General features: G+C 34.3%; 1 protein-coding gene across 2 annotated transcripts in view; it reads left to right on the top strand.

The window, feature by feature from the left end:
• KPNA4 (karyopherin subunit alpha 4) overlaps positions 1 to 25,754 on the top strand; it is a 57,230-nt gene that overhangs the window by 13,256 nt on the left and 18,220 nt on the right. For both annotated transcript variants that reach the window (XM_047729197.1, XM_047729207.1), the window contains 10 exons: positions 9,596 to 9,640; positions 10,547 to 10,636; positions 10,748 to 10,777; positions 10,860 to 10,912; positions 12,986 to 13,081; positions 13,805 to 13,890; positions 19,413 to 19,499; positions 21,375 to 21,544; positions 21,638 to 21,682; positions 24,629 to 24,760. In XM_047729197.1, coding sequence (XP_047585153.1) covers positions 9,596 to 9,640; positions 10,547 to 10,636; positions 10,748 to 10,777; positions 10,860 to 10,912; positions 12,986 to 13,081; positions 13,805 to 13,890; positions 19,413 to 19,499; positions 21,375 to 21,544; positions 21,638 to 21,682; positions 24,629 to 24,760 — 834 coding nt within the window. The remainder of the gene's footprint in view (positions 1 to 9,595; positions 9,641 to 10,546; positions 10,637 to 10,747; positions 10,778 to 10,859; positions 10,913 to 12,985; positions 13,082 to 13,804; positions 13,891 to 19,412; positions 19,500 to 21,374; positions 21,545 to 21,637; positions 21,683 to 24,628; positions 24,761 to 25,754) is intronic.

Below are 25,754 nucleotides of genomic sequence, written 5' to 3'. Positions count from 1 at the left end.
GAAAACCCTAATGATCCTCCTAAAAATATGTTAGAAGTAATAAATGATTCAGCAAAGTTACAGGATTTAAAATCAGCATTCATTCATAAGGAACAATTTGAGAAGGAAATTGAGAAACATTGAGTTACAAAAGGATCAAAAGGCATAAAATACTTAAGAAAAACCTAACTAGTAAAAGACTTTCACACTGAAAACTGCAAAATGTTGCTAAAAGAAATTAAAGAGAGCAAAAATAAATGGAAAGGCATCCCATGTTCATGAGTTGAAAGACCTATTATTAAATGTTAGTACTGCCTAAAGTGATCTACAGATTTAATAGAAAAGTCCATATGGAATCTCAAGGGATGCTGAATAATAGCCAAAACAATCCAGAAAAAGAAGAGAAAGTTGGAGGTCTCACACTTCCTAATTTAACTTGAAGGTTACAGTAATCAAAACAGTGTGGTATTGACGTAAAATCAAACATAGACCTGCAGAATAGAAAAGGAGTCTAGAAATAAACTCTTGCATGTATATTCAAAGATTTTTGACAAGAGCACCAAGACCATTTATTGGTAAAGAGCAGTCTTCAAAAAATGGGGCTGGGAAAATTTGATAGCCACAAGTAAAAGAATGAAATTGAACCCTTAACACCATATACTAAAAATTAACTCAAAATGGATCAAGGACCTAAATGTAAGACCTAAAACAAAACTCTTAGGAGAAAGAATGGGACAGAAATTTCATGACATTAGATTGGGCAGGGATTTCTTGGATATGACACTAAAGATTGTGTGTGTGTGTGTGTGTGTGTGTGTGTATCTTGTACAAGACAGACAAACATAAAAAACTGGAAATTGAACTTCTTTCTTTTCCTACATTTATTTTCTAACTTTTCCAAAGAGGTAAGTATAATTTCTGAATTTAATACATTTCTCTGTTGTTCAAATACTTGGTAGTGAAACTCTACTGTACTCCCATTCCTTGGAGTTAACAACTAGTTTTTTTCCCCTTAAAATTTTATTTATGAGAGGGAAAGAGAGCATGCACATGAGCAGGTGGAAGGGCAGAGGGAGAGGGAGAAGCAAATTCCCACTGAGCAGGGAGCCTAATGTAGGGCTCAATCCCAGAACCCTGAGATCATGACCTTAGCTAAAGGCAGACGCTTAACAGAGTGAACCACCCAGGTGCCCCTGGAGTTAACAGTTAACAATTTCTCACATTTTTTTGTGATTTTTAAATTATATTTATGTACTAATTGTTCCAGTGCTTATAATTTAGATGTGGATCATTTTAAAGTATTACTATTTCTGGTAGAATTACTTTAAATTGTTCAGTAACTTGCCAAGGTTAAATCTGGCCTCCTGTTTAATTTACTTTCAGACTTCTCTATTACTCAATCTTGAGTAAGCTTTTTACTTGTTAGAGGTGGAAATTTGATTTGGCTTATGAAGACTTGCCCATCACTAGTAATGCATATAGCTACTACTATTAATAAATACTATCTTGAGAAATCACAGTTTGAGTAAGCATTTAACATTAAATGTTCAAAATTTCTCTTTTATTGTCATAAATGGGAAATGTCATAAATAAAGTTGGAATTTATCTGCTAATCACAAGCAGTTTGCCAGCATACATTATACTTGGCAAATGCATGAATAAGCCCATGATGGCTGCTGCTGGAGGGATCAGCAAGTGGAAATGAAAGGAGGGAAAGTAGGAAAGGAATAGGAAAATGAGCTCTTTTTTTTTTTTTTTCCCAAGATTTATTTGAGAGAGAGAGTGAGGAAACGTGCAAGTAGGAGGGAGGAACTAAAGAACAAAGGGAGAGGGAGAGAGAGAATCTCAAGCAGACTCCCCACGGGCAAGATTAGGCTTACATTCATTTTTACTTACTGCAGACTTTCTACTGTCAAGAGCAGTATATGCATTGTTATAACACATTACATTTATTAGATGAGTAAAATCAAGTAATGTGTTATAAATGGTGTTTGGCACCAAATGTTTACTAAATGTTAGGCTTTATTATGAACTTATTATATTTCTCTGTCATAAATACTACCTCCTTAAAGCCAAGCATTTCCTGTGTCTGGTCCATCTTTGTATTTCTGGTGCTTAACAAATAGGTGATTAATAAATATTTGATTGAGTAAATGCTTCCCAGCAGGCTCTAAATAATAATACAGAGGTAATCCATGTTGTGGGGAGGGGAAGGTTATGTATGTTTGTGTGTATATATAATGTTTTAAAAATTGCTTTATAGTGATATAATTTATCTTACATAAAACCCATTTAAAGTGTACAATTCAGTGATTTTTTAGTAAATTTTCAGAGTTATGCAACCATTGCTACAACCCAATTTTAGAATATATTCCATCACCCCACAAAATATCTCGTGCCTGATAGTCTTTTACATTTTTATCTTCTTTTGTTTTTTTTGTGCTATTACCTAAATATTAACATTCCTAGGGGATGGAAATGGGCTGGATGAAGTAAAATCAAAGATTACATTCCTTATCTTTTGTATGACTAACTTCTAAAATTTTCTCTTGTGAGATTGGGTCAGCTAAACTCTCCTATTTTACTCAAAAAATTTAAAAATATTCAAATTTCGTACAGTATGTTATTACATCATCATAACTTAAACTAGTATTTTGTAGAGTTTTTTTTTTTTTAAGATTTTTATTTATTGGACAGAGAGAAACACAGCGAGAGAGGGAACACAACCAAGGGGAGTGGGAGAGAGAGAAGCAGGCTTCCTGCCAAGCAGGGAGCCCAATGTGGGGCTCGATCCCAGGACCCCGGGATCATGACCTGAGCTGAAGGCAGATGCTTAACACTTGAGCCACCCAGGCAGCCCTAGTTTTTAGAGTTTTAAAGAAAAACTATACATGGGTAAAAAGTGACTTAGAAATTAAGCAGCCACTAGTTAGAAAATAGCCATAAATTGGAAAAGGAAGGACTGAACCCTATCCTCAGTGGACGAAAGTGTTTAATCCCTAGAATTTAGGATAATGATAGATACAGTAATCATTTGTTAAATTAAAAAACTATATTCTGGGGGCGCTTGGGTGGCTCAGGTCATGATCCCAGGGTCCTGGGATCGAGCCCCACATTGGGCTCTCTGCTCAGCAGGGAGCCTGCTTCCACCTCTCTATTTGCTTGCCTCTCTGCATACTTGTGATCTCTGCCTGTCAAATAAATAAATAAAATCTTAAAAAAAAAAAACTATATTCTGTAAGATTCACTTGTTTGAGTTTTTTGACAATTTCTTGTCCCCCTTTGCCTGAATTTAGGATTTTGTATCTGTATTTATTACAAGCAAAGAAATACAAAAATACTGGATGATCTGCCTAAACTCTACCCCTTACTCAGTCTCTTTCTCTGCCTTTCCCCCATCCCCCCATTTACAGCCTTTGTCCTTTAGATAGCTCTTTGGCCTATAAATAAAGTCTGGCCAGTTTGGCAGCCTTTTGGAATTCTAATTGACAGCTCACTGCATCAGTGTAAGTCATGTGAATTCACAACTATTACATTTGTATATAATATATAAAACCTCTGCTTTTTGAGTTACGACTTAGAAAAATAAGCCTTATATACCCCTTTCATGGGACCCCAGAGAGATAGTCCTTTATTTGAGTTGGACTTGTGATTTGGTAAATGTCTAAAAATCTAATATCACTTTAAAGACTTGGCAAAATAAATGCTGCCAGGCTGCTGCATAGGGTGTCTTTCTGCTAGTTAATTCAGTCTACTCTTTACCTTGAAGGTAATAGCTTTTTCTCAAGAGAAGAAAATTCTTTTCTTGCTTTCTTGCTCTGTAATAAAGAGATTGTCAAATCTCTTACTTTGCAAGTAAATTTCTGTGGGTAGGAATAGCCAGAGGCATATGTCACTACTACCATGTTAAATTGGTTTGATAAATCCTTTATTAATAGTTCCAAATTATCAGAAACTCCAGATTTAATAAGTAAGATATACTGTAGCGGTAAAAAATTCTTTGGGTGTAAATAAGATACTTATATAAATGTGATATTTAATATTTATTTAATATCTTATTAATTAAAGATTTTATTTGATAGCACAAGAAAGGAGGAGCAGCAGGTAGAGAGAGAAGCGGGCTCCAATGAGGGGCGTGATCCCAGACCCTGAGATCATGACCTGAGCCGAAGGCAGACAGCCACCCGATGCCCAGGCACCCCAGTATTTTATTAATTTATGTAACATTTTACTTCATTGAAAATAAGTTAAAGCCCACTATGACTTCACTCTGCTTCTTTAGGTAGAAGAGTTACTCATAGAACTTTTTTTGACTTCAGCTATCTGTCCCTCAAAAGTCTACCTTTTACTGAACAATCTTCGAAGTAGTACATTTTACAAGTTTTATTTTCTGTGTGTGAGACATAGGACCTAATTTTTTGTTGTTGTTTACTGAAGTTCAGTGTTTTTGTACTGTGATACAGTACAAAGCCCATTGTCTTGATAATACCTTTTTCTTTACTATGAACCATAGGCTCCAAGATTGGCTTAAACTTTAAGACTTGGGGGAGACAGTGTGGCTTATTGGTTAATTGGCTTTATAGGAGACCATCTGAATTCTGATCCTAGCTATTCCACTTCGAGCTGTGTGATCTTAGCCAGGTAATTTAACTTGTCTACACCTTAGTTTCCTTATATATTAAAAAACAAAACAAAACAAAAAATTTTTTAACCTTTTAAGGCTGTAATAGTTAAAGGATAGTGAATGTTGAAATTTTTATTGTAGTACTTGGCTAAGTTTTTTTATTCATTTTGCAACCTGTCTTGTTGGTATTTTTTTATTGAGTGGTTTTTTTTTTAAAGATTTTATTTATTTATTTGACAGACAGAAATCACAAGTAGGCAGAGAGTCAGACAGAGAGAGAGGGGGAAGCAGGCTCCATGCTGAGCAGAGAGCCCGATGCGAGGCTCGATCCCAGGACCCTGAGATCATGACCTGAGCTGAAGGCAGAGGCTTTAACCCACTGAGCCACCCAGGCGCCCCTTGAGTCTTTTTTTTAAGGGCAAAGGATTTCAAAAGACTTTTATGAAAGAAAACGTAAGATAGAAAATAAATACAGGAGGGGCACCTTGGTGACTCAGTAGATTGAGTGTCCAACTCTTGATCTTGGCTCAGGTTTTGATCTCAGGGTTGTGGGTTCAAGCCTTGTTTTGGCATGGAGCCTACTTTAAATAAACAATGAAAAGAAAAAACACATGAAAAGTTGTTCAGTATCATTAATCATTAGGGAAATGAAGACCACCACATATCTATTAAAATGACTACATGAAAAAGAGTGACCATTTCAAATTTTGATAAGAATGTGAAGGACTAGAACTCTCAGGTACTGTTATTGGGATGGACAGTTATACAACCAATTTGGAAAACAGTTTGCAGGGGTTTTGAGTTTTGTTTATATATTTTTTTACTCAAATATAATCAACATACAATGTTATGTACAATATAATGATTGAACAATTCTCTTCTCGTCATGGTATGTGTACTCTTAATCCCTTTCACCTGTTTCACCCATCTCTCTCCTAACTCCCTCTGGCCGCCAGCAGTTTGTTTTCTGTATTTTTTTTTGTTCTTTGTTCATTTGGTTTGCTTCTTAAATTCTGCGTATGAGTGAAATAATGTATTTGTCTTTCTCTGACTGACTTCCCTTAGCATTATACTCTCTAGCTTCATCCATGTCATTGCAAATAGCAAAATTTCATTCTTTTTTATGGCCAAATAACATTGTGTGTGTGTGTGTGTGTATCTCATATCTTCTTTATCTGTTCATTGATTGATGGGCACTTGGGCTGTTTTCATAATTTAGCTTTTGGAAAGTAATGTTCCAGTAAACATAGGGGTGCCTGGATCCCTTTGAATTAGTGTTTTGTGTTTTGGGGGGTAAATATCCAGTAGTCCACTACTTGATTGTAGGATACTGCCTGGATTGTACTGCCTGTATGATACTCTTGGTTGTAAGATACTGCCATTTTCAGGTTTTGAGGATCCTCCATACTGTTTTCCGCAGTGGCTGCACCAGTTTGCATTCCCACCAACAGTACACGTGGGTCCCCTTTTTCCACATCCTCACCAACACTTTGTTATTTCTTGTGGTTTCAATTTTAGCCATTCTGACAAGTGTAAAGTGATATCTCATTGTGGTTTTAATTTTCATTTCCCTGATGATTAGTGATGTTGAGCATCTTCTTATGTGTCTCTTGGCCATCTGGATGTTTTTGGGAAAATGTTCATTCAGTTCCCCTGCCCGTTTTTTAATTGGATTATTTGTTCTTTTTTGGTGTTGAGTTGTAGATTATTTTTTTAATGTATTTTGGATATTAACACCTTACTGGATATGTCATTTTATCTTCTCCTGTTTAGTAGGTTGCCTTTTTGTTTTGTTGATAATTTCCTTTACTGTGCAAAACCTTTTTATTTTGGTGTAGGTCCCAGTAGTTTAATTTTGCTTTTGCTTCTCATGCCAGAGGGGACACATCTAGTAAAATATTTCTATGGCTGATGCCAAAGAAATTACTACCTATGTTTTCTTTCTAGAGTTTTATGGTTTCAGATCTCATATTTAGGTCTTTAACCCAATTTGAATTTATTTTTGTATATGGTGTAAGAAAGTGGTCCGGTTTCATTCTTTGGGTATTTTTAAAATACATATCTGTACCAAAACTGAAATGATCATCAGAAGTTCACTTAAACAGAGATTGAATAAATTGGTTTGGTCAAAAATTGAAGTAAAGATTTCTGGACATAAAAGATTACCCAGTACATTTTAAGAAGGAATAATACTTATTCCTTATGTTGTTCCTTATATAGTGAACTTACATTCTAGTTGGGAGAGGATAACAAAGTTTCATATAGCATATTGGCATGTGATAAGTAGTATGGAGAAAAATAGAAGAGGAATAGAGAGTACCCAGCGGGAGAGTTGCTGGTTGGGTAGGAAGGGAAAGACCTTACCATGGAGGTGACATTTGAAAGATAAGAGTGAGCACTGCAGATAGTGAGGGAAGAGTATTACAGCCTGAGGAATTAGCAGTAGCAATAATAATGATAGCTAACACATACACTGTTATGTGCCAGGAGCTACTTAACTCCTTTACATATATTAACTTACTTAATCTTATAGTATCCTGTGAAATAGATATTTTTACTATCCTCATTTTATAGATAACAAAAGGCATTGAGAGAGCTGGTAAGTAATATGGCTAAAAATTGAACCCAAGCAATTTGGCTCTGGAGTCCATCCTTGGGAGTTGCTGCATAGTGTATTAGTGAAGACCTTGAAGAGAGAATTTCCAGAATGTTAGAGGAATAGCAAAGTTAGTGTAGATACTGCAGAGTGAATCAAGAGAATGATAGGAGCTGAGGTCTGAAAGGTGGTTACTGGAGAAGGAATAACATAGGAAGATTTGAGTGGACTTAAAGCATTTTTATGACTGGGCTTTTACTCCAAAGTGGAGCACCATTGATGGTTTTGAACAGGCAGGTGACATGATCTGACTGACTTCTTAAAAAGTGGTTCTTTACTAAGTCCTTCCTCAGAGGCTATGGGTAGAATTCAGGAGGACCTGGAGACTTAGAAAAAATTACTTCTTTATTTTCACTAACTTTTAACAGTTCTTCTAACTTTCCTTCATTTAATAATATAGCCAGTAAACAGTAGTTATTAAAGTTACCTGTGACTTTTTGTCACCACCAGTTAGAACATTATTGTTGCAGGATCTCTTAAATCATTTAAGGTCAACATTACTTTGAAATTACAGTACTTACTAGACTCACTGTTAGATCCCACTTAATGTGATAATGAAGCACATATATTATAGTTTGTCTTTCATATTTATATATTTTTTACAATTATATATCAATATAATTGTTTTTCTTTGTAATCTTATCTATTTCTTATCTCTATTTGAAAAGTATTTGGGGGTGCCTGGGTGGTTCAGTTGGTTTAAGCTACTGACTCTTGATTTTCAGATATGTTGTGGGATCAAGTCCCGTGTTGGGCCCTGCACTCAGCATGGAATCCACTGGAGATTCTTCTCTCCCTCTGCCCCTTCCTCTGTTTGTGCTCTCTCAATAAATAAATCTTTAAAAAAAATAAATAATAAATAACACTATATGGAAGGTGTTCATTGATTTCACCAGATTGTCAAAGGAGACTGTGGCACTCAAAAATTAAGATTACCCATGAGGATTGCTTTGGTTACTGTGATAACAACGAATACAGAGGAGGGCAAGAACAGGAAGAGGGGTACAAGTTCAGAGACTTTTTTGCAGTAATCTAGGTGAGCGTTAATGGTGAGTTGGACCAGAGTAGTACTGGCAGAGAAGGTATATGTAATTGGATTTCGAATAAGTTTTGAAGGTTGAACCAGTGGGAGGATTTGGTACAATCGAATGTATAACATGAGAGTAAAAGAAGAATCAAGGATGGCTATAAAGTTTTTGGTCTGTACATCTGGAAGAATAGAGCTGCCATTTGCTTAAAAATCCCTTTGAAATTATCAATAGATTTATAATGCTGAATATGTTATAATTTTTTTTAAAGATTTATTTAAGAGAGCCCATGAGTGGGGGGAGAGGAAGAGAATCTCAAGCAGACTCCCCACTGAGTACAGAGCCTGTCACAGGGCTTGATTTCATGACCCTGAGATCAAGAGTTGGACACTTAACTGACTGAGCCACCCAAGTGCCCCGTCATAAATTTTTTAAACAGTAACATAAGCCTTATAAAAATAAAGATACAAAGGATAAAAGAACTCTCAGTCTCACCTCCCATATGAATCCTGTGAGATGAGATAGAGTTATGTATGTTTGTTAAAAATTAAAAGTTCGGTTTTGGATATAAGTTTGAAGTCTTTAATCAGATGTATGAGTATTACTTTGTGACTTGCTGTTTCTACTTAATATGCCCTGGCATATGCAGTCACTAGAAAGAATGAGGAGAACTTATACTTAGAGCTTAAACTTGTATTGTTTCTGAAGGTTTAAATGTTTTACAGTAATCATGAATACGTGTGCTAGGGAGGTTTAAAATGAGCAAAACGCATGTTAAGAAGTAAGAGAATGGTTACTGTATGTGGTAGAAAAATTTTGTGGTCATTAGAAATAATGAAAAAGATTTACTGTATTATACCACCATGGAAGGGCTCTAAAAATCTATAAATTAAGTAAACAAAAATAAGGTAAAGACAGAATAAGTAGATAAGTGTGTCAGAATCACAGTAAACCTAACAGTGTTTACCGTTAGAGAAAGAGACTGGATGGATAGGAAGACACCTTCCCTCCTTTTAAGCTGCTGAATTTATTAGCCTTGTTACATGTATTACTTCTTTAAGTGCCATAGTTCATATGCGAGGTGAGCTTATGGGTTGGTTCTTTCATTCTTTGTATCTTTGTATTCTTACACATTATAGTTTTAAAATTTTATATCTAATACAGATCTTTATTATGAGTAAAAATGACTTTATTTACATATGACTAGAAGAAAAGATTATGGGATATACATTGAAATGTTAATTAGTTTTCCTGGGTGATGGAAATTGAGATCGTTTTTTAAAAATATTTTTCTTTAATTTCTTGTAGACAATGAGAAGACAACGAAATGAAGTTGTAGTTGAATTAAGGAAGGTGAGTCTGAGTAATATTGAGTACTTCCAAGCATAATTCTAACAATATTACAGCATATATAGAAGATACTAAATGTATATTAATCCCAAGTGTTTGCCATTTCTTTTTCTTTTGAAAACTGAAGGATTTTAACTAAACTTAACCAAGCTATTGAAGTTGGCAAAATACAACTTGGCCACTCTCCCAAGAATAGAGATAAACGAGTTATATGGTGTTTTTCTTCTGTAATCTTTAATAATTTATAGAAAGTGAAAGTCTTGTATCTACAGTTATACTAAATAGTTCAGCTGCTTACAGGTGTAGTTATACACAAGTTCTGAAAAGAACTTGTTCCATTTACAAATTTCATCAACTTTTCAAGTATTAAAATAGGTTATATTTCATGTGTGTAAAAAAAAGAAAGTTATAGTTGGGAGTATATCTTTAAATTTGTCCCGCACATTTTTTAGTGAAATTTGAGTGGGCCTTGATTTTTGTAAGGCATTGTTGATTTTAGTCTGATTTTGAAATGCCCAACTTTTGCTTTGACTTTGTTTTTAGGTGATAAAGAGAAGCTCCCAGATGATGTATAAAATGGTTTAGTACTTTTAAATAAATACATATATGTTTGGTTCTGGCTTAAACTACACACTGTCTTTTTTAGTCAATTTTTTTTTTTTTTTTTAAATTTCTTTTTACATAGTTCACGGTTCATTAAAAATGTAGTATTTGGGGCTTGGAATTCAGATTTTTTGTTGCTTAAATATTTGAATCACACTTTGGTTTAATTTTCTGCATTTGCATTTTACTTTTAAAAGGCACTTCCCATTTCAGTTTGTAGGCACAGGATTGCCTAACCTTTTTGTATGAAAGTATTTAGCTTTTTTAACTAAAGTTATTTTTTTGATTTTTTTTTTTTTTTTTAAGAATAAAAGAGATGAGCATCTCTTAAAGAGAAGAAATGTACCACATGAAGATATCTGTGAAGATTCTGATATAGATGGTGATTATAGAGTGGTAAGTTATTGTTATTCTGGTAACTTAAAAACTGCCAGTGAAAAATTTTACATAAATATAGAATTTTAAGGTGACTTTTTAACTTAGTTTTTTCTTTAATTTTTTTCACAGCAAAATACCTCTCTAGAAGCTATTGTTCAAGTAAGTTGAGTTTTTCCCCCGTCTTCATTTGTATTTCTAATTATTATGTATCTATATCAAAAATTGTTTTAATTTTTTATAGAATGCTTCAAGTGATAACCAAGGAATTCAATTAAGTGCAGTTCAAGCTGCTAGGTAAGTTAAGTTTTGGGGACATATTTGAATTTTATAACTTACTCAGGAGTTCTGTTTAAGTTTTCACTGTACAGTAGTACTGTCACTCATATTTAATTTTGATGACAAGCAGTAAAGAATAGTCCATAGACCAACTACATTTACTTCAAAAATTTTTTCTGTGATCTAGAGTATTAAAATTGGTAGCAGTTTTCTAAACTCACAAATAAATAAACTTAAGTTTCAGCTTGCATAATACACACAGATGCTAGGGAAGAGTTGTGTTGACAGGTTATTGCTGTCAACTAATAGAAAAACATTATTTATAAAACTTTACTTTTTATTAACAGGTTTAATTTTATGAAAAAATGTTTCATCTCCTTCCCAGGTAGCTAATTCTTTTCACAATCCCTATTTTAATCAAATAATAAATTGAGTTATAAGCTTACTGTAGCAGTGTACAGGCAAGTAGACATTAAGATTTAGGGCTCTAAAGTTTGCCAGTGTACTTCCAGGTAGGAATATTAACTTATGTTGCATATTTCTGCTGTGAAATCTATGTTCTAGAGGTGTATGCTCCTATATTTTAAGGGGAGGACCAGAGAAACTTCTGAGACTTTTGTATTAATGAGTAGGTCAGAGAAGGCATGGTTGTCTCATAGTATAATACAGTCTTTCCTTTCTCTATTTATAAATATAAGAATAATGCTCTGTGTTACTATTAGTAGGACAGAGACACTTAAGTAAGTAATTGATCCTACTCATAGAATTTCATAGTGGGAGAAGATTTCACTGGTCCATCCAGTATCTCAGCCAGTATACAAATCTTTTCTTTAAAAAATTTATTAGAGTTTCCCTACTTTTGTGTATTCATTTTAAATAACCTAGAACAGATAGGAAAACTACAGAATTAACAGTATTGCCAACTATAGGTAAAAGAACTCCTTAGGACTTGGTTATATTGGAAGAAAATCCTAGAAGTACTCACATCTCAAAATGGCAAATTAATGTTTACAGATAGGATGATTAAGAAATTTTGATACATTATTCTCACCATTTCCAGAGTTGATTATTTGAATTTTGGACCAGCTTTTCTCAGTAGGCATTTTAATGAAAGCCATAAGGCCCCTAAGGCCAATATTCTCGAATTATGGTCTTTGGATCCCCAGGAGAACCTGAGACAACTTTATAAGTATACAAGATCGAACTCATTTTCACAATAATACTAAGACTTTGTTTGCCTTTTTTAAATGTGTTATGAATTTACATTGATGTTGGAAAAGTAACTGTGACTGGAATTGCTGGTACCTTAGTGCAAATCAATTAGACAGTGTCATCAAACTGGTTTTATATTATATTTTGTAGATATTGTAGGCACCATTGTGCACTCAAAAGAAAGGCCATTTCTAAATCTTGAAGAATGTCCTCAGTGAAGTAGTAGAAGAAATTTCTTTTATTAAATCTGGAATCTAGGTTAAGAAAGACTGGGTTATTTCCTACTTTGTGCTAAGAATTGTGCCATGTGCTGTGGAAAATACTGTGAAAAAGCATGTGTAATTCTTGCTCTATAAGAACTTTAGAACCTAATAGGGAAGGCAAGGGTATGTTAAAATTAGGGTGATACTCAACAACAAATGTAAGCATATGCTGTGTAAATGTTCTTGAATTCAGAGAGGATATTGTGAAAACATACAAATTTAAATGGACTTTGAATAGATAGAGCTTGAATAGACAGAAAAGAGGGCATTCCAAGTGTGGGAAATAGGATGTGAAGAGCCTGGAAATGAGATTGAAATAGTGAGACAACTGACTAAATGTTGCATTACAGAGAATAAGATTCATTAGTTAGGTAAGACGGAGCCAACTTGTGGAGGGTTTAAGCTAGGGCAAGAATGTTACATTTATTGGGTAGTAAATATGCAGCAATATTCTGCTGCTTGGTTTATATAGGAGAATGATCTGATTAAGCTTTCATAAACATTGCTCTGTAGGATACTCAGATGGGTGAGGATTTGTGTAATCTTTATGTCAAGTATGAATTTGAATTTAATTGTGTATCATTAAATTTCACAAGTGTATGTATGTCTCTTATAGGAAGCTTTTGTCCAGTGATCGAAATCCACCAATTGATGACTTAATAAAATCTGGAATATTGCCTATTTTAGTCCATTGTCTTGAAAGAGATGACAAGTAAGTACATTAAGAAGTATTTTAGAATGTATCCTTTGCATAAGACAAGATTTTCTGGTAGTTCGATTTTTAAAGAAAAAAGAAAAGGGCTATATGATGGAGTTGAAAAGCCAATGAAAAACAGTGCAAGGTGTGTTTACACCAGGAGGTGAACATAAAGGCCGAAGAGGAACTTGGGAATGATACATTGAACTTTTAAGCTTTGAAAATCCGCAAAAACTAGTTTGGCTGTTAAGTGCTTGAGAAAACTGTTTGGGTAGTCATATGCAGCTATCTAAATAAAGAGTTTTTGGATGCCTGGATGGCTCAGTCAGTAAAGCATCTGCCTTCAGTTCAGGTCATTATCCCTTGATCCTGGGGTGGAGCTTGCTGCTGAGCAGGGAGCCTGCTTCTCCCTCTCCTTTTGCCCCTACCCTTAGCCCCATTCAGTTTGTGTTCTTGTGTGCTAGTTCTCTCTCAAATGAAGAAATAAAATTTTATAAAAAGAAAAAGTTTTTACTAAAAATAGACGGGACACCTGAGGAAATTGTATGCTTTTTATACTGAAGAGATACTGTAAATAGTCATTGGAGGTTTTAAAAAAGTGCTGAATGCATAGATCGATAACTTTCAAACAAAATATTTAATACTTTAAAAAATGCTTGAAGGGAGGAATGGTTGGTACATATTAGATTAGGGCCAATGTAAAAATCCCTACTGTTCAACATTATTTGTTCTTTTTAGTCCTTCTTTACAGTTTGAAGCTGCATGGGCTCTGACAAACATTGCATCTGGAACCTCGGAACAGACTCAAGCAGTAGTTCAGTCCAGTAAGTTGGTGATTAACAGATAAAATTGTGATTTCTAAAAAAGAAGTTAGTAAAAAAAAATAGTGATTCTCTTAAAAGAATAAAGCTATTTTTATTAAAAAATAATAGCTATCCAATTACAGGTTGGTTGAAATAGGCCAACTAAAGTATGTTACTTTGATCATATCATTCCAGTGACTGACATTTTCTATTTTCAAAAATTCATTTGTTGCTAAATCTGAGAACATTTTCTAATTATAGTAGCAGATTACATTATTGTACTTACATTTTACTTATAGGATATCATAGAAATAAAGGTGTTCTTCCCATTGTCATACTACCTCTTGGCATCTCTTAATGAGAGTTTCATCATACAGGTCAGAGAAATTTTATATAAAGTAGCCCTGTTGAAAAATGGCTTGAAATTTTTTCATTGTTACTATTACAGGATTGCTTTTCTTTTATGTTCCAAGAGATATAAGTGGGAAATTATTATTGGAGGTAATAACCTGAATGTATTGTTTTCATAAATACTGTTTAATTCTTCTATCAAAGAAATTAATAATTTAAAGAAGGTACTTTTAAAGTGCTCTTCACAGAGTTGTAAACAGTATACTTGTGTAAGCTTATTAAAATCTTAAGCACTAATTTCTACATGATTTTAAAGAGGAGCAAAGGTATTATCCAGGTAAACATTTAATTATGTAGACATTTCTGCTGTAATATTATATAGAATATTAATATTATCTTAAATCATGATAAAACTGGCTTAATTTAGGGTTTAAATAGACTTTGGTTTTGGTTTTTTTTTGTTTTATTTTGTATAATTGACTGTTTAATAAATTTTATAATCTCAAGACAATATTTTAAGCTCTCACTCTTTTTCCTTTCTGTTTTATGTGCTTTTTTCAGGATTAGAAGGAGCCTTAGAATTTAACGCTGCCAGTCTCTCTTATTTTACCAGATATAATAAATGAATGAATGATTTTTTGAGTAAAGCATGACCTACATGTATGGAAATAGCATTTTTCTAAGTACTATCAGAAGAAAGTAAAAATAGAATAATCATTTGTTCAGTGTAGTAGTATTCTGTTCAGGTACAGACCTTTCTCTGTGTTTCCCATCCTTGTTATAAAGAAAGGGTGTTGTAAAGCAACAGAACCACTTTCTGATTCAGGAGGTCTTATATGGTATACAGGTATCACTGGCCTGCCTAAAGATCTGTGTGACGTTATTTTTTTAATTGAGGTGTAATTGACATATATAACATTAAATTAGTTCTAGGCATATGACATAATGACTCAAAGTATATACACCAAGACATGATCCCAGTAAATCTAGTTTCCCCTATCCTCATATCAAATTATATGATACGCAGTACAGTATTACTGACTACAGTTACCATGCTATACACCTAATTCCCATGACTGACTTGTTTATGATTGGATGTTTGTATGTCTGGACTCCCTTGTACTTCACTCATCTCCCAAAAGCCCTACCCTCTGCCAGCCATTACTGTTCTCTACATCTATGAGTTTTTGCACTTGATCTTAGCCAAAAGGCCGAGAAGCGATTACATCTATGAGTTTTTGTTTTGTTTGTTCATTTGTTCTGTTTTTTAGATTCCATATATAAGTGAAATCATACATTATTTGTCTTTCTTTTTTCTGACTTATTTCACTTAGTATCTCAAGGTCCATTGATGTCCTATATACAAGTATTTCATTCTTTTGGTAGTAGCTAAGTAGTATTCCATTGTGTGTGTGTCTGTGTACATACACACATCTTATCCATCCATCCATCATTGGACACTTTGGTTGTTTCCATATATTGGCTATTGTGAATAATGTAATAATGAACATAGGGGTGCATATATATTTTCAGAGGTTCTGAGTGGTTTCACCGTAAGCATATTTGCCGAAAACATTTTCCCCACTTAACTATTTGGCCATAGGCTATTTCACCATTAAAGATACAAGAATAACTGGTTGACAGTTTGATTTGATGGTTTGTTGATTTTGTCAGCTAGTTGACAGTTTACTTTCATTTCTGCATTAACACAGTACTCCCATTTTTATAGTAAGTAAAGCCTAGCCCTCATAATAGTCTGTACAGTGTCATAGAGTTTTGAACCCACATTTCTCATAGAACTTTGGAACATCTGTCAATAAACATGTGGTAATATGCTAAGAACAAAGAACAGTGTAGAAGACTTTCACAGTGTAATGCAAAGCTGTTACAAATATGCATCCTTGTATTTAGAAACTGATACCTCTCTTAAGGAAGAAAGAAATTTTAGGAAAAAATGAAAACGTGATGCCAGATGAAGAGATGAATCAACAAGAAAAATAAATGTATAATATTATGAAAGGAAAACTTTGAGGACAAGTGCTTAGGTACAGTCTGCAAAATAAAATCAATTATTTGCATAGAATTGCATGAATCTACACACATTTAAATGTATTCAAATGTTTTATATTTTGCAATAAAGTCTTGTTAATTTTGTAAGTGCATTTTTCATGTTTCATTATGTCCTTTTTAATGGATATCCCTCTTTTATTTTTGTGATTTTATCTTTTATGGCATAATTGCCATATGGGCAATTAGTTATAGGGTGAAGATGTTTGTGGCAAAGATGCTTATGGTGAAAATACTGGGCACTGTTCTTAAATTTATTGTCATTTGCTTCAGATAAATACCCAGAAGTGGAATTGCTAGATCCTGTATTTCTAGTTTCTGTACTATTTTCTTCTATTTTTAGTTTTTTTATTAGCCTCCATACTGTTGTCCATAGAGGCTGCTCCAATTTCTATGCCCACAGGCAGTGCACGAGGGTTCCCTTTTTTCCACATCCTGTCTAACTAACACTTGTTATTTCTTGTCTTTTTGATTCTAGCCATTCTGACGGTGTGAGGTGGTATCTCATGATTTGCATTTCCCTGATAATCAGTGATGTTGAGCATCTTTTCATTTGTCTGTTGGTCATCTGTATGCCAGTGCTTTCAGTACTTTGAATATATCTTACCACTCCTTTCTGGCCTGCAAACTTTATTCTAAAAAATCTCTGATAGTCTTATGGGACTTCTCTTGTATGCAACAAGTTGTTCTCTTGCCACTTTTAAGATGCTCTCTTTATCTTTAGATAAATAAATTCTTGCCATTTTAATTATAATGTGTGTTGGTATGGCTCTTTTTGGGTTCATTTTATTTGTAATTTTCTTGGCTTCCCAGATCTGGATATCTCTTTCATTCCCCAAGTAAAGAAAGTTTTTAGCCATTGTTTCTTCACAAATTTTCTGTATCTTTCTTTCTCTCTTCTCCTTTTGGGACCCCATTATGGGAACGTTGTTCCACTTGCTATTGTCCTACAGGTCCCTTAAGATATCTTCACTTTTTTAAATTCTTTTTTGTGGGGTGCCTGGGTGGGTCAGTCATTAAGCATCTGCCTTCTGCTGAGGTCATGATCCCAGGGTCCTGGGATCGAGCTCCGCGTCTGGCTTCCTGCTTTGTGGGAAGCTTGCTTCTCCATCTCCCACACCCACTGCTTGTGTTCCCTCTCTCGGTGTCTTTCTTTCTGTCAAATAAGTAAATAAAATCTTTTTTTTTTTTTTTAAAGATTATTTATTTATTTATTTATTTGACAGAGAGAGAGAGAGAGAGAGAGGGAGAGAGAGAGATCACAAGTAGGCAGAGATGCAGGCAGAGAGAGAGGAGGAAGCAGGCTCCCCACTGAGCAGAGAGCCCGATGTGGGGCTCAATCCCAGGACCCTGAGATCATGACCTGAGCCGAAGACAGAGGCTTAACCCACTGAGCCACCCAGGCACCCCAATAAATAAAATCTTTTAAACAAAATAAAAATAAAATTCTTTTTTGTTTTGCTGCTCTGTTTAGGTGAGTTCCACTGCCTTGTCTTCCAGGTCACTGATCCTTCCTTCTGCTTTATCCTTATCTGTTGTTGAATGCCTCTACTCTATCTTTCGGTTTAGTTATTGTGTTCTTCAGCTCTGTGACTTTTGTTTGGTACATTCTTATATTTTCTGTCTGTCTGCTGATATTTTTTCTGTGTTCATCCATTTTCTCCCAAGATTCGGGAGCATCTTCATGACCATTGTTTTGAACTCTTTTTCAGGTAAACTTTCTCCATTTCAGTAAAGTGTTTTTCTGGGGTTTTATTTCATTCTGTTCTTCAGTTTACTTACGTAACTTAACTTTCTGTGTTTGTTTCTATGTATTAGGTGAAACAGCTACCTCTCTCAGTCTTGAAGGAATGGTCACTGGAAGCCTGTGTTTCAGTCAGCTATCTGTGCTATCCTTTGGGGGTCATAGCCTCCAGAGATTGTTTCACTCCTGTGGAGCCCAGAAATACAGAATACCCTCCTACTGCCAGCTTTGGCAGGGCCACAGGGGCATGCCAGGCCAGGATGAACTATCCCACCGGGTTTGGTGGGAGGAACTGTAGCAGTGCTCTATGCCAGAGGTGCAGGGGTGGTGCAAGTATCACTAGCAAGGTAGAATGTGTAAAAAATGGCACCTGTCAGCACCTCCATCCCTGGAGGAAGTTCCAGCAGACCCTCATTCCTTAGGCAGTTTCTTTAAACTTAGCCAGGGACCTCCTTTACATATGCTCTAGGCACTTTTCAGCCCACTGCTTTTGTGCTGGAGCCTGGAGCATGTGGGCAGGTGGTCTTTTAAGAGCATAGTCCTGGTTTTCTGCAGCCCTTTGGGGCTCTTGGATGATAGCCCTGTTGGTTTTCAAAGCCAGCCGTTTTGGGAGTTTGTCTCTTGTGTAGGTCCCCAGGGTTCAGGTGCCTATTTTGGTGCTCTAACCTCTCACTCTTCAGGGACATGCTCCGTATTTATGAAATCTCTCCGCTTGTGGGTCGCTGCTAGGTTGTAGGGCATAGCTTTGTTAGGGCCTTAGTCTCTGCCTCTACTGTCCATCTCAGTGTGACTTTTTTATCCTTTGTTGTGGAAGAGCTCTTGGGCTGCTTCTATGAAGGCATTATTGTATATATAGCTATAGATTTGGTGTCCATGGTAGAAGGTGAGGTCAGCCACCGTCTTGAACTGCACCCTCCTGTTATTTTAAATTTCTGTATTCAAAAGGTACTTCAACAGTTGGAGTCCCTTTTTTTCTCTGAGTTTGAGAATGATGCTTGAATCTGTAAGGAATGAATTAATCTACTTTATTTTTAGGAATTGATTTTTAATTTGGAACTTCATTCAGGCTTAATTATGAATGAAAATTTACCAGCTTGATTTGATATTTGTATCTTAAAACTGTCATTTTGATGCTGGGTAAGTGGTTTGCTAATCAAAGTTGTCCACTACTGTTATTCTAGAGAAAATCATTTAATAGATATATATGTTAAATATATTTTTTGATAGGTTCCTTTCTTCTTAGATTCAGCAAAGAAAAGATTGACTTTGGGTTTAGAGTATAGTATCTCCAATCCTTTTTTTCTCCCCAATATTATGAGCTGTAATTGGCCTCTAAGGCTGTCTTTAACCTTAAATGTTAATTTATGTTTTCCTCCTTCAGATGCCGTGCCACTTTTCCTGAGGCTTCTACATTCACCCCATCAAAATGTCTGTGAGCAAGCAGTGTGGGCACTGGGAAATATCATAGGTTTGTATAAAACTTGTAATACTAGTCCAACAATTGTTGTTATCAGATACTGTATAATAAAAATGACTGCTAGTAGTTGAAAAAGTAAAACAGTGTGTCTTTTTAGTACTGGTTTTTATGCAAAAATTTTATAGAAATTATAGCTGTTTTAAGTATAAACCTATAATAAACAGAATGAACATTTTTGTTGCTTATGATACCATAGTATCTTTTTGTATATAGTCAACTCTTTTTTAAGTATATAGTCAAATCTTAATTATTTCAGTAATTATGAAATATGTATGTGATAATAGATCTCCTCTCCCTCCTTTATTATGTTGATGGATCTTTTTATTCCTTAACTTTCTCCACTGTCATAGAAACTAGTAAAAAGGAATATGCACAACGTAACACAACACTTTTTCTCCATAATGACAGTTTTAAAAAGAGTCTTAATTGAAATTTTTACTCTCTTTCCTGAATTTTAGTACAGTAAAATACAGTAATGTTATCCATTATCATCATGAGGAGGTATTTGTAGCTTTATAGACAGGATCATTAAATGTTAAATACCATGATTACCATACCTCTCAGGTTCTCTCTGACATAATTGTAAAAAGAATAATTAAAGACAATTCTGATATTTCAAGATATGTTTTTAAACTATAAACAGACTTTACCCAAACACAAAAATTTGAACAACTATCCTTCAGTGAGTAGAGAATGGAAAAAATCTGGGGTCGGAACTGTATTATGTCCTTGATGTTAAAGTTTATTGTTCTTGCATGGAAGTAGTCAATATTACTTTCATGTACCTCTTTTATATTACTCTTTGGGGGCAGAGATAGAATGCAGGGGATGGTTAGCGTTCCATAATTAAAATGGGAGAATTTCTCTATAAACTGTTCTTCACATATGGTATATTGCTATTAGGAATGCTATCATTTGTGTATCCAGATTCCTTCACCCCTTTGCTTTTATACCAACTTTAGATTTATAACTATTAATGCAACATCTTGATCTTTGGTTTTTAATTCCAGTGACATTGTAAAATAATTAGAATACATGGATGCCAAAAGAATAGGCATTTTTATCTCGAAATATTACAGTGCAAGGAAAAGGGTTTTCATTTATAGAATGTAATACTTAATATGGTTTTAATGCTAGAAATTACAGTGATGCTATAGATAGAGAAATTACATTTGACAGTTCACTAAGGCAGCGATTCTCAAACTTTAGCCTATTTTCAGAATCATACGAAGGGGCGTATTAAAACCCCAATTCTGGATCCAAAGAGCTTGTTTAACAGATTTGGATAGGGCCAAAAATTACTGTGGGAACCCATGGCTCTAGTGATACTGATTCATCCCCTCCTTCTTTTGACATAGTTTTTTATTCCTGAATTTTATTTTGGGCGTAATTTTTTTAATGTGTAGAGTAATTTATAGTTAATACTTTTGGTACTGTGATATTGGATCATAAGTATAAATTCTACAACTTTTTTCTAGTAATATTTTGATATATATGCGTACATTTTTTTTAATTACATAAAAGTTTGTTAAACTGAGAGTACCATTGAGAGAAAATAAAAGCAACAGTCCTCTGCTCACAAAGTACTCTAAAGGATACTTAGGCTTCTAACTTTTAATGGCACAAAAACATAGGTGAACAATTTATAAACCTATTGAATAAGTGAATAATGTGCAAAAAATATCTTACTACTTTATGTTGCTTTTCTTGTCTCAGAGACCTAAAATGAGAACTTGGTTATTGTTGTCTAAAACTTCTATATAAAACTAGTGTGTCTGGTTAAAATACAGAAAGCAACATATTCAACCCAGTGCTTTATGTTTTCTTAATTCCTTACTGTCAGTGTATTTTCACTCCTTCCTACAGGTGATGGACCACAGTGTAGAGATTATGTCATAAGTCTTGGAGTTGTGAAACCTTTACTTTCCTTCATAAGTCCATCTATTCCTATAACATTCTTAAGAAATGTTACTTGGGTAATGGTCAACTTATGTCGCCATAAAGATCCACCACCCCCAATGGAAACCATTCAGGAGGTAAACAGATGTTTTGTGTTTTGCCTTTTTTGTTTATTAACTAAACTGGATACCATTATGTATGTTTTTAAATCTATATATTTCTCTCTTCAGATTCTTCCAGCTCTTTGTGTCTTAATTCATCACACGGACGTAAATGTGAGTATTTTTTATGTGTATAATATGTATGTCTAGGGTTGCCCCTATGACATAGGGAAGAAAATGTTATACTGGACATAATGTTCATGTATTCGATTAGATTTTTCCATTTCAAGAGTTGTAATAACATAGCTTACTATTATTGTATTTACTTTGTCTTTACCTGTATCACAAATACAATTTACAGTGAAGAAATCAAGCCCAACTATATTTTGGTCTGGGCAATAACCTATGTGGAGAGTTGGGGCAGTTAAAAACTCATTTTGGAAGTTCTTAAAGTTGCCAGTTAATGATCCATCTCACTAAAATTATATCTTTGATTGGTCAAGAGCTTTTTATGGAAGCTCATTTTGATGGCCTGACCAGTGTTTGAGAGAATATATAGGCCTAATAATATTTCATATTTTGAAAGATTAAAAAAAAACTTGTGCCTTATGCATGGGTTTGTGTTCATATGCATACACCAATCCCAAGAATATCAGTTGGTCTTGAATTTATTTTTACTATATTTTTCCATCTATAGTGACTGTGATAGTGGTTTCACATGTTGTAGAGAGAACTCATAAATATCCAAACAAGAAAAAAAATTGTGCAGACTAGATTTTAAGCATAGTAAATATACCTTATTCATTCTAACCAACACAGATGGCAAAGGAAAAAGCACCTCATAAAGTATGAATGAAGTGGGAATCTGACTGCTTGTAAAACCAGCTTTGCCGTCATTGTGTTAGAAAAGCTAGGAATATGACAGGTAAAAGAAATCACAGGAATACAGTGCATAGCAACATTCAGGAACTTTGGTTCCTTTAAAACAGCTTGGGGTGATGACCTGTGTTTGATAGGTTGCTTCATTCCTTTTCAGTTTCTGGGGTAATACATTTTTCCAGGATCTCTCTAACGCATATGGAACAAATTAAAGTTAGAATTCCACTACATCATGCAGTGATAAAATGTATAAAATTCATTAGATGAACATGATCGTTGCTCTGAAGATACTTGGTTTTAGATACCGTTAGTCTAGAATCCTTAAAATATATATAAAGCTATTTGGAGGGTTTGCTCCTTAGTGCCAAGTATTTTTATTAAACCAGAAATTTTAACATTTTACTTTTAAATGAGTTCCAAAGAAGATTAATCTCAAAGTTTATACCTCTACCAAAAACTAGACATCTTGGTTGACCTTATTCAGAGATTGTATTGTGTTCTTTCCACCTGTTTACCCCAATCCAGTTGAGATTATAACTCTGTTTTCTTGCCTTTTAATATATTTTGAATTTTTCAAGCTGGTCTCATTGTTCTTCTGTAATAATTTATGTACTGAGTAGTTTACTATATAATAATGTTTACTGAAAATGCAGTCTTCTTAGGTAAACATTTAGCAGCAAATTCTTAAACCAGACCATGAAAGAAGTAAAAAATAAATAAAACTGCTTCTACAAATCATAAATGAAACGCTTAAATTACAGTATAGTTATAATTAGTAAATTTATCATAGACTTTTAACTTCAATACAAGAAGTATATAAGAGGTCAAGTCTATTTAAATTGTGATTTTGATGTGAGCATATTCATGTTTAGTGTTGGGCCTTTAAAAAAAATTGTATCTGGACTTTATGTACAGTCGTGGAGAAGTAACTTGAAATTTTTTGCCTCTATCAACAAATTTTGGCATATGTTAGTACTCTGAAAAAAAGATTCACATTTGTAAGTTGAAATTTAGTTCTTTCACATAATTTTGATAACCACTTTATATGTGTGAATTCTTTGATTTGGTGTCTTCTTTTTAGATTAAAAATAGCCAAAGAACTTTATTGAGTTTTTGAAAGAAACAGTGGCAAAGTGTTGTTTTCTTCTTCTAGGAGATTCTCAGATGTTTTAAACATAACATTAGTTTAGAATTTAAAAGGTTTCAAAATTTTCTGACTTGTCTTTTGACACATATAGTTCATATTCCAGAAAGGCTTCAGAAGTAAAATTCCAGGCACAGTTATTATTCCTGTATATTTGTCAGTAACTATGCTATTTATGCAACAGTTTAACAGTTGTCATACTTTCTTTTGGTTATAACTTCTAATTATGACTTAATACAAAAGAAAGGTGAAACACAATGGCCTGCTGAACTTCACAATAAGGTTCATTAAGAATTCTAACATTTAAAATGATAGTTTAATTTTTAGTCTAAATTGCAGAGGAGTTTTTTTTATAAATAGTTTTGGCAGATGCTGTAAATTATGCCTTTTTTTTTTTACTAGAATGTTTTTGATTATAGATCACACAGATTGATCTATGGTTGCTTTTAATGTCTTGATCTGCAACTGTGGGACGCTTCCACTATGAGAAGTTGCCTCCAGTTTTTTAAGGCAAAGCAAACTGATTGGAAAAGATGAAACTACTATACTCCTAATACTGAACTACTGGCTTTAAACATACCTACATTATACCAATGATACTAGAAAACAACTTGAATGTATACATCTAACCCCAATGTTTTGAATCACTGTGTATGTTGAATACATATAGTATTTACAACTATATGTACTTACTACTATGTCTTTGGACCTATTATGCCTCAGTGTGAGCATTTGCAAAAGACCGTGTCTTTTTCTTCTATTTCATGAACGATGTATCAAACTCTTTGTGAGTTAAGACTGGAAACTAAAAAAAAAAAAAAAAAGACTGGACACTAACCTGTGTTTGGGGTCATAATTAACTGAAGCATCCTAAATATGGCTAAAAGATGCACATACTTGACACAGACATTCAGAGATAGATGATGGTGTTTAGTATTATAGAGCAGATTAAGATTTCAGTGAATTGAGGTGAGACAAAAAAGGAAGAAAGGTAGTGAAACAATCATTGATTAGTTATCTATAAGTTAACTATAGTTAAGAATTATTAAAGTGAGAAAATATTCAAAGACTGTTTGAATTTTCATTTTATCCATTAGATATTGGTAGATACAGTGTGGGCCCTCTCTTACCTTACTGATGCTGGCAATGAACAGATACAGATGGTAATAGACTCTGGAATAGTCCCTCACTTGGTTCCTCTGCTCAGCCACCAGGAAGTTAAAGTTCAGGTGAGTTTGTTGTTGATAATAATATAAGGTGTTTTGCTTTGTTTACCACTAATTTGCTTTAAGCATGGCATTCAGAAATGGACAATTTCATTAGCTTAAAGTATATTTCTAGCCTAATAACACATCTTTTTTTTTAATTTAAAAAAAAATTTTTTTAAAGATTTTATTTTATTTATTTGTCAGAGAGAGAGAGAAGGAGAACACAAGCAGGCAGAACAGCAGGCAGAGACAGAGACAGAAGCAGGCTCCCTGCTGAGCAGAGAGCCCGATGTGGGGCTCCATCCCAGGACCCTGAGATCATGACCTGAGCTGAAAGCAGAGGCTTAACCAGCTGAGCCACCCAGGCGTCCCTAATAACACATCTTTTAAAAAATCTTTTATTTAGGGGCGCCTGGGTGGCTCAATGGGTTAAGCCTCTGCCTTCAGCTCAGGTCATGATCTCAGGGTCCTGGGATGGAGCCCCGCATCGGGCTCTCTGCTCAGCAGGGAGCCTGCTTCTCCCTCTCTCTCTCTCTACCTGCCTCTGCCTAATTGTGATCTCTGTCTATCAAATAAATAAAATCTTTAAAAAAAAATCTTTTATTTAATCTTTTTTATTGAAGTATAGTTGACACACAATGTTACATTAGTTTCAGGTATTCAGCATAGCGATCCATCTTCTCTGTAAGTTATGCTGTGCTCATTACAAGTGTAGCTACCATCTCTCACAGTATAATGCTATTATAATACCCCTGACTATATTCTCTATGCTATGCTGTGTATCCCTTGACTTATTCATCAGAGTACTGGAAGCCTCTCTCTCCCACTCCCCATTTTGCCCATTCCCCCACTCTGGCAAACATGAGTTTGTTGTCTGTATTTATGGGTCTGTTTCTGCTTTTTGTTTATTCCTTTTGCATCTTAGATTCCACATATAAGTGAAATCATATGGTATTTTTCTTTCTCTTATTTACTTCATTTAGCATAATACTCTTTAGGTCCATCCATGTGGTGT

This window comes from Lutra lutra, chromosome 1 (assembly GCF_902655055.1).
Source record: "Lutra lutra chromosome 1, mLutLut1.2, whole genome shotgun sequence".
NCBI classification, from domain to species: domain Eukaryota; kingdom Metazoa; phylum Chordata; class Mammalia; order Carnivora; family Mustelidae; genus Lutra; species Lutra lutra.
Note: the sequence above shows the minus strand (reverse complement) of the source record. Positions and strands in the feature narration are given on the sequence as shown.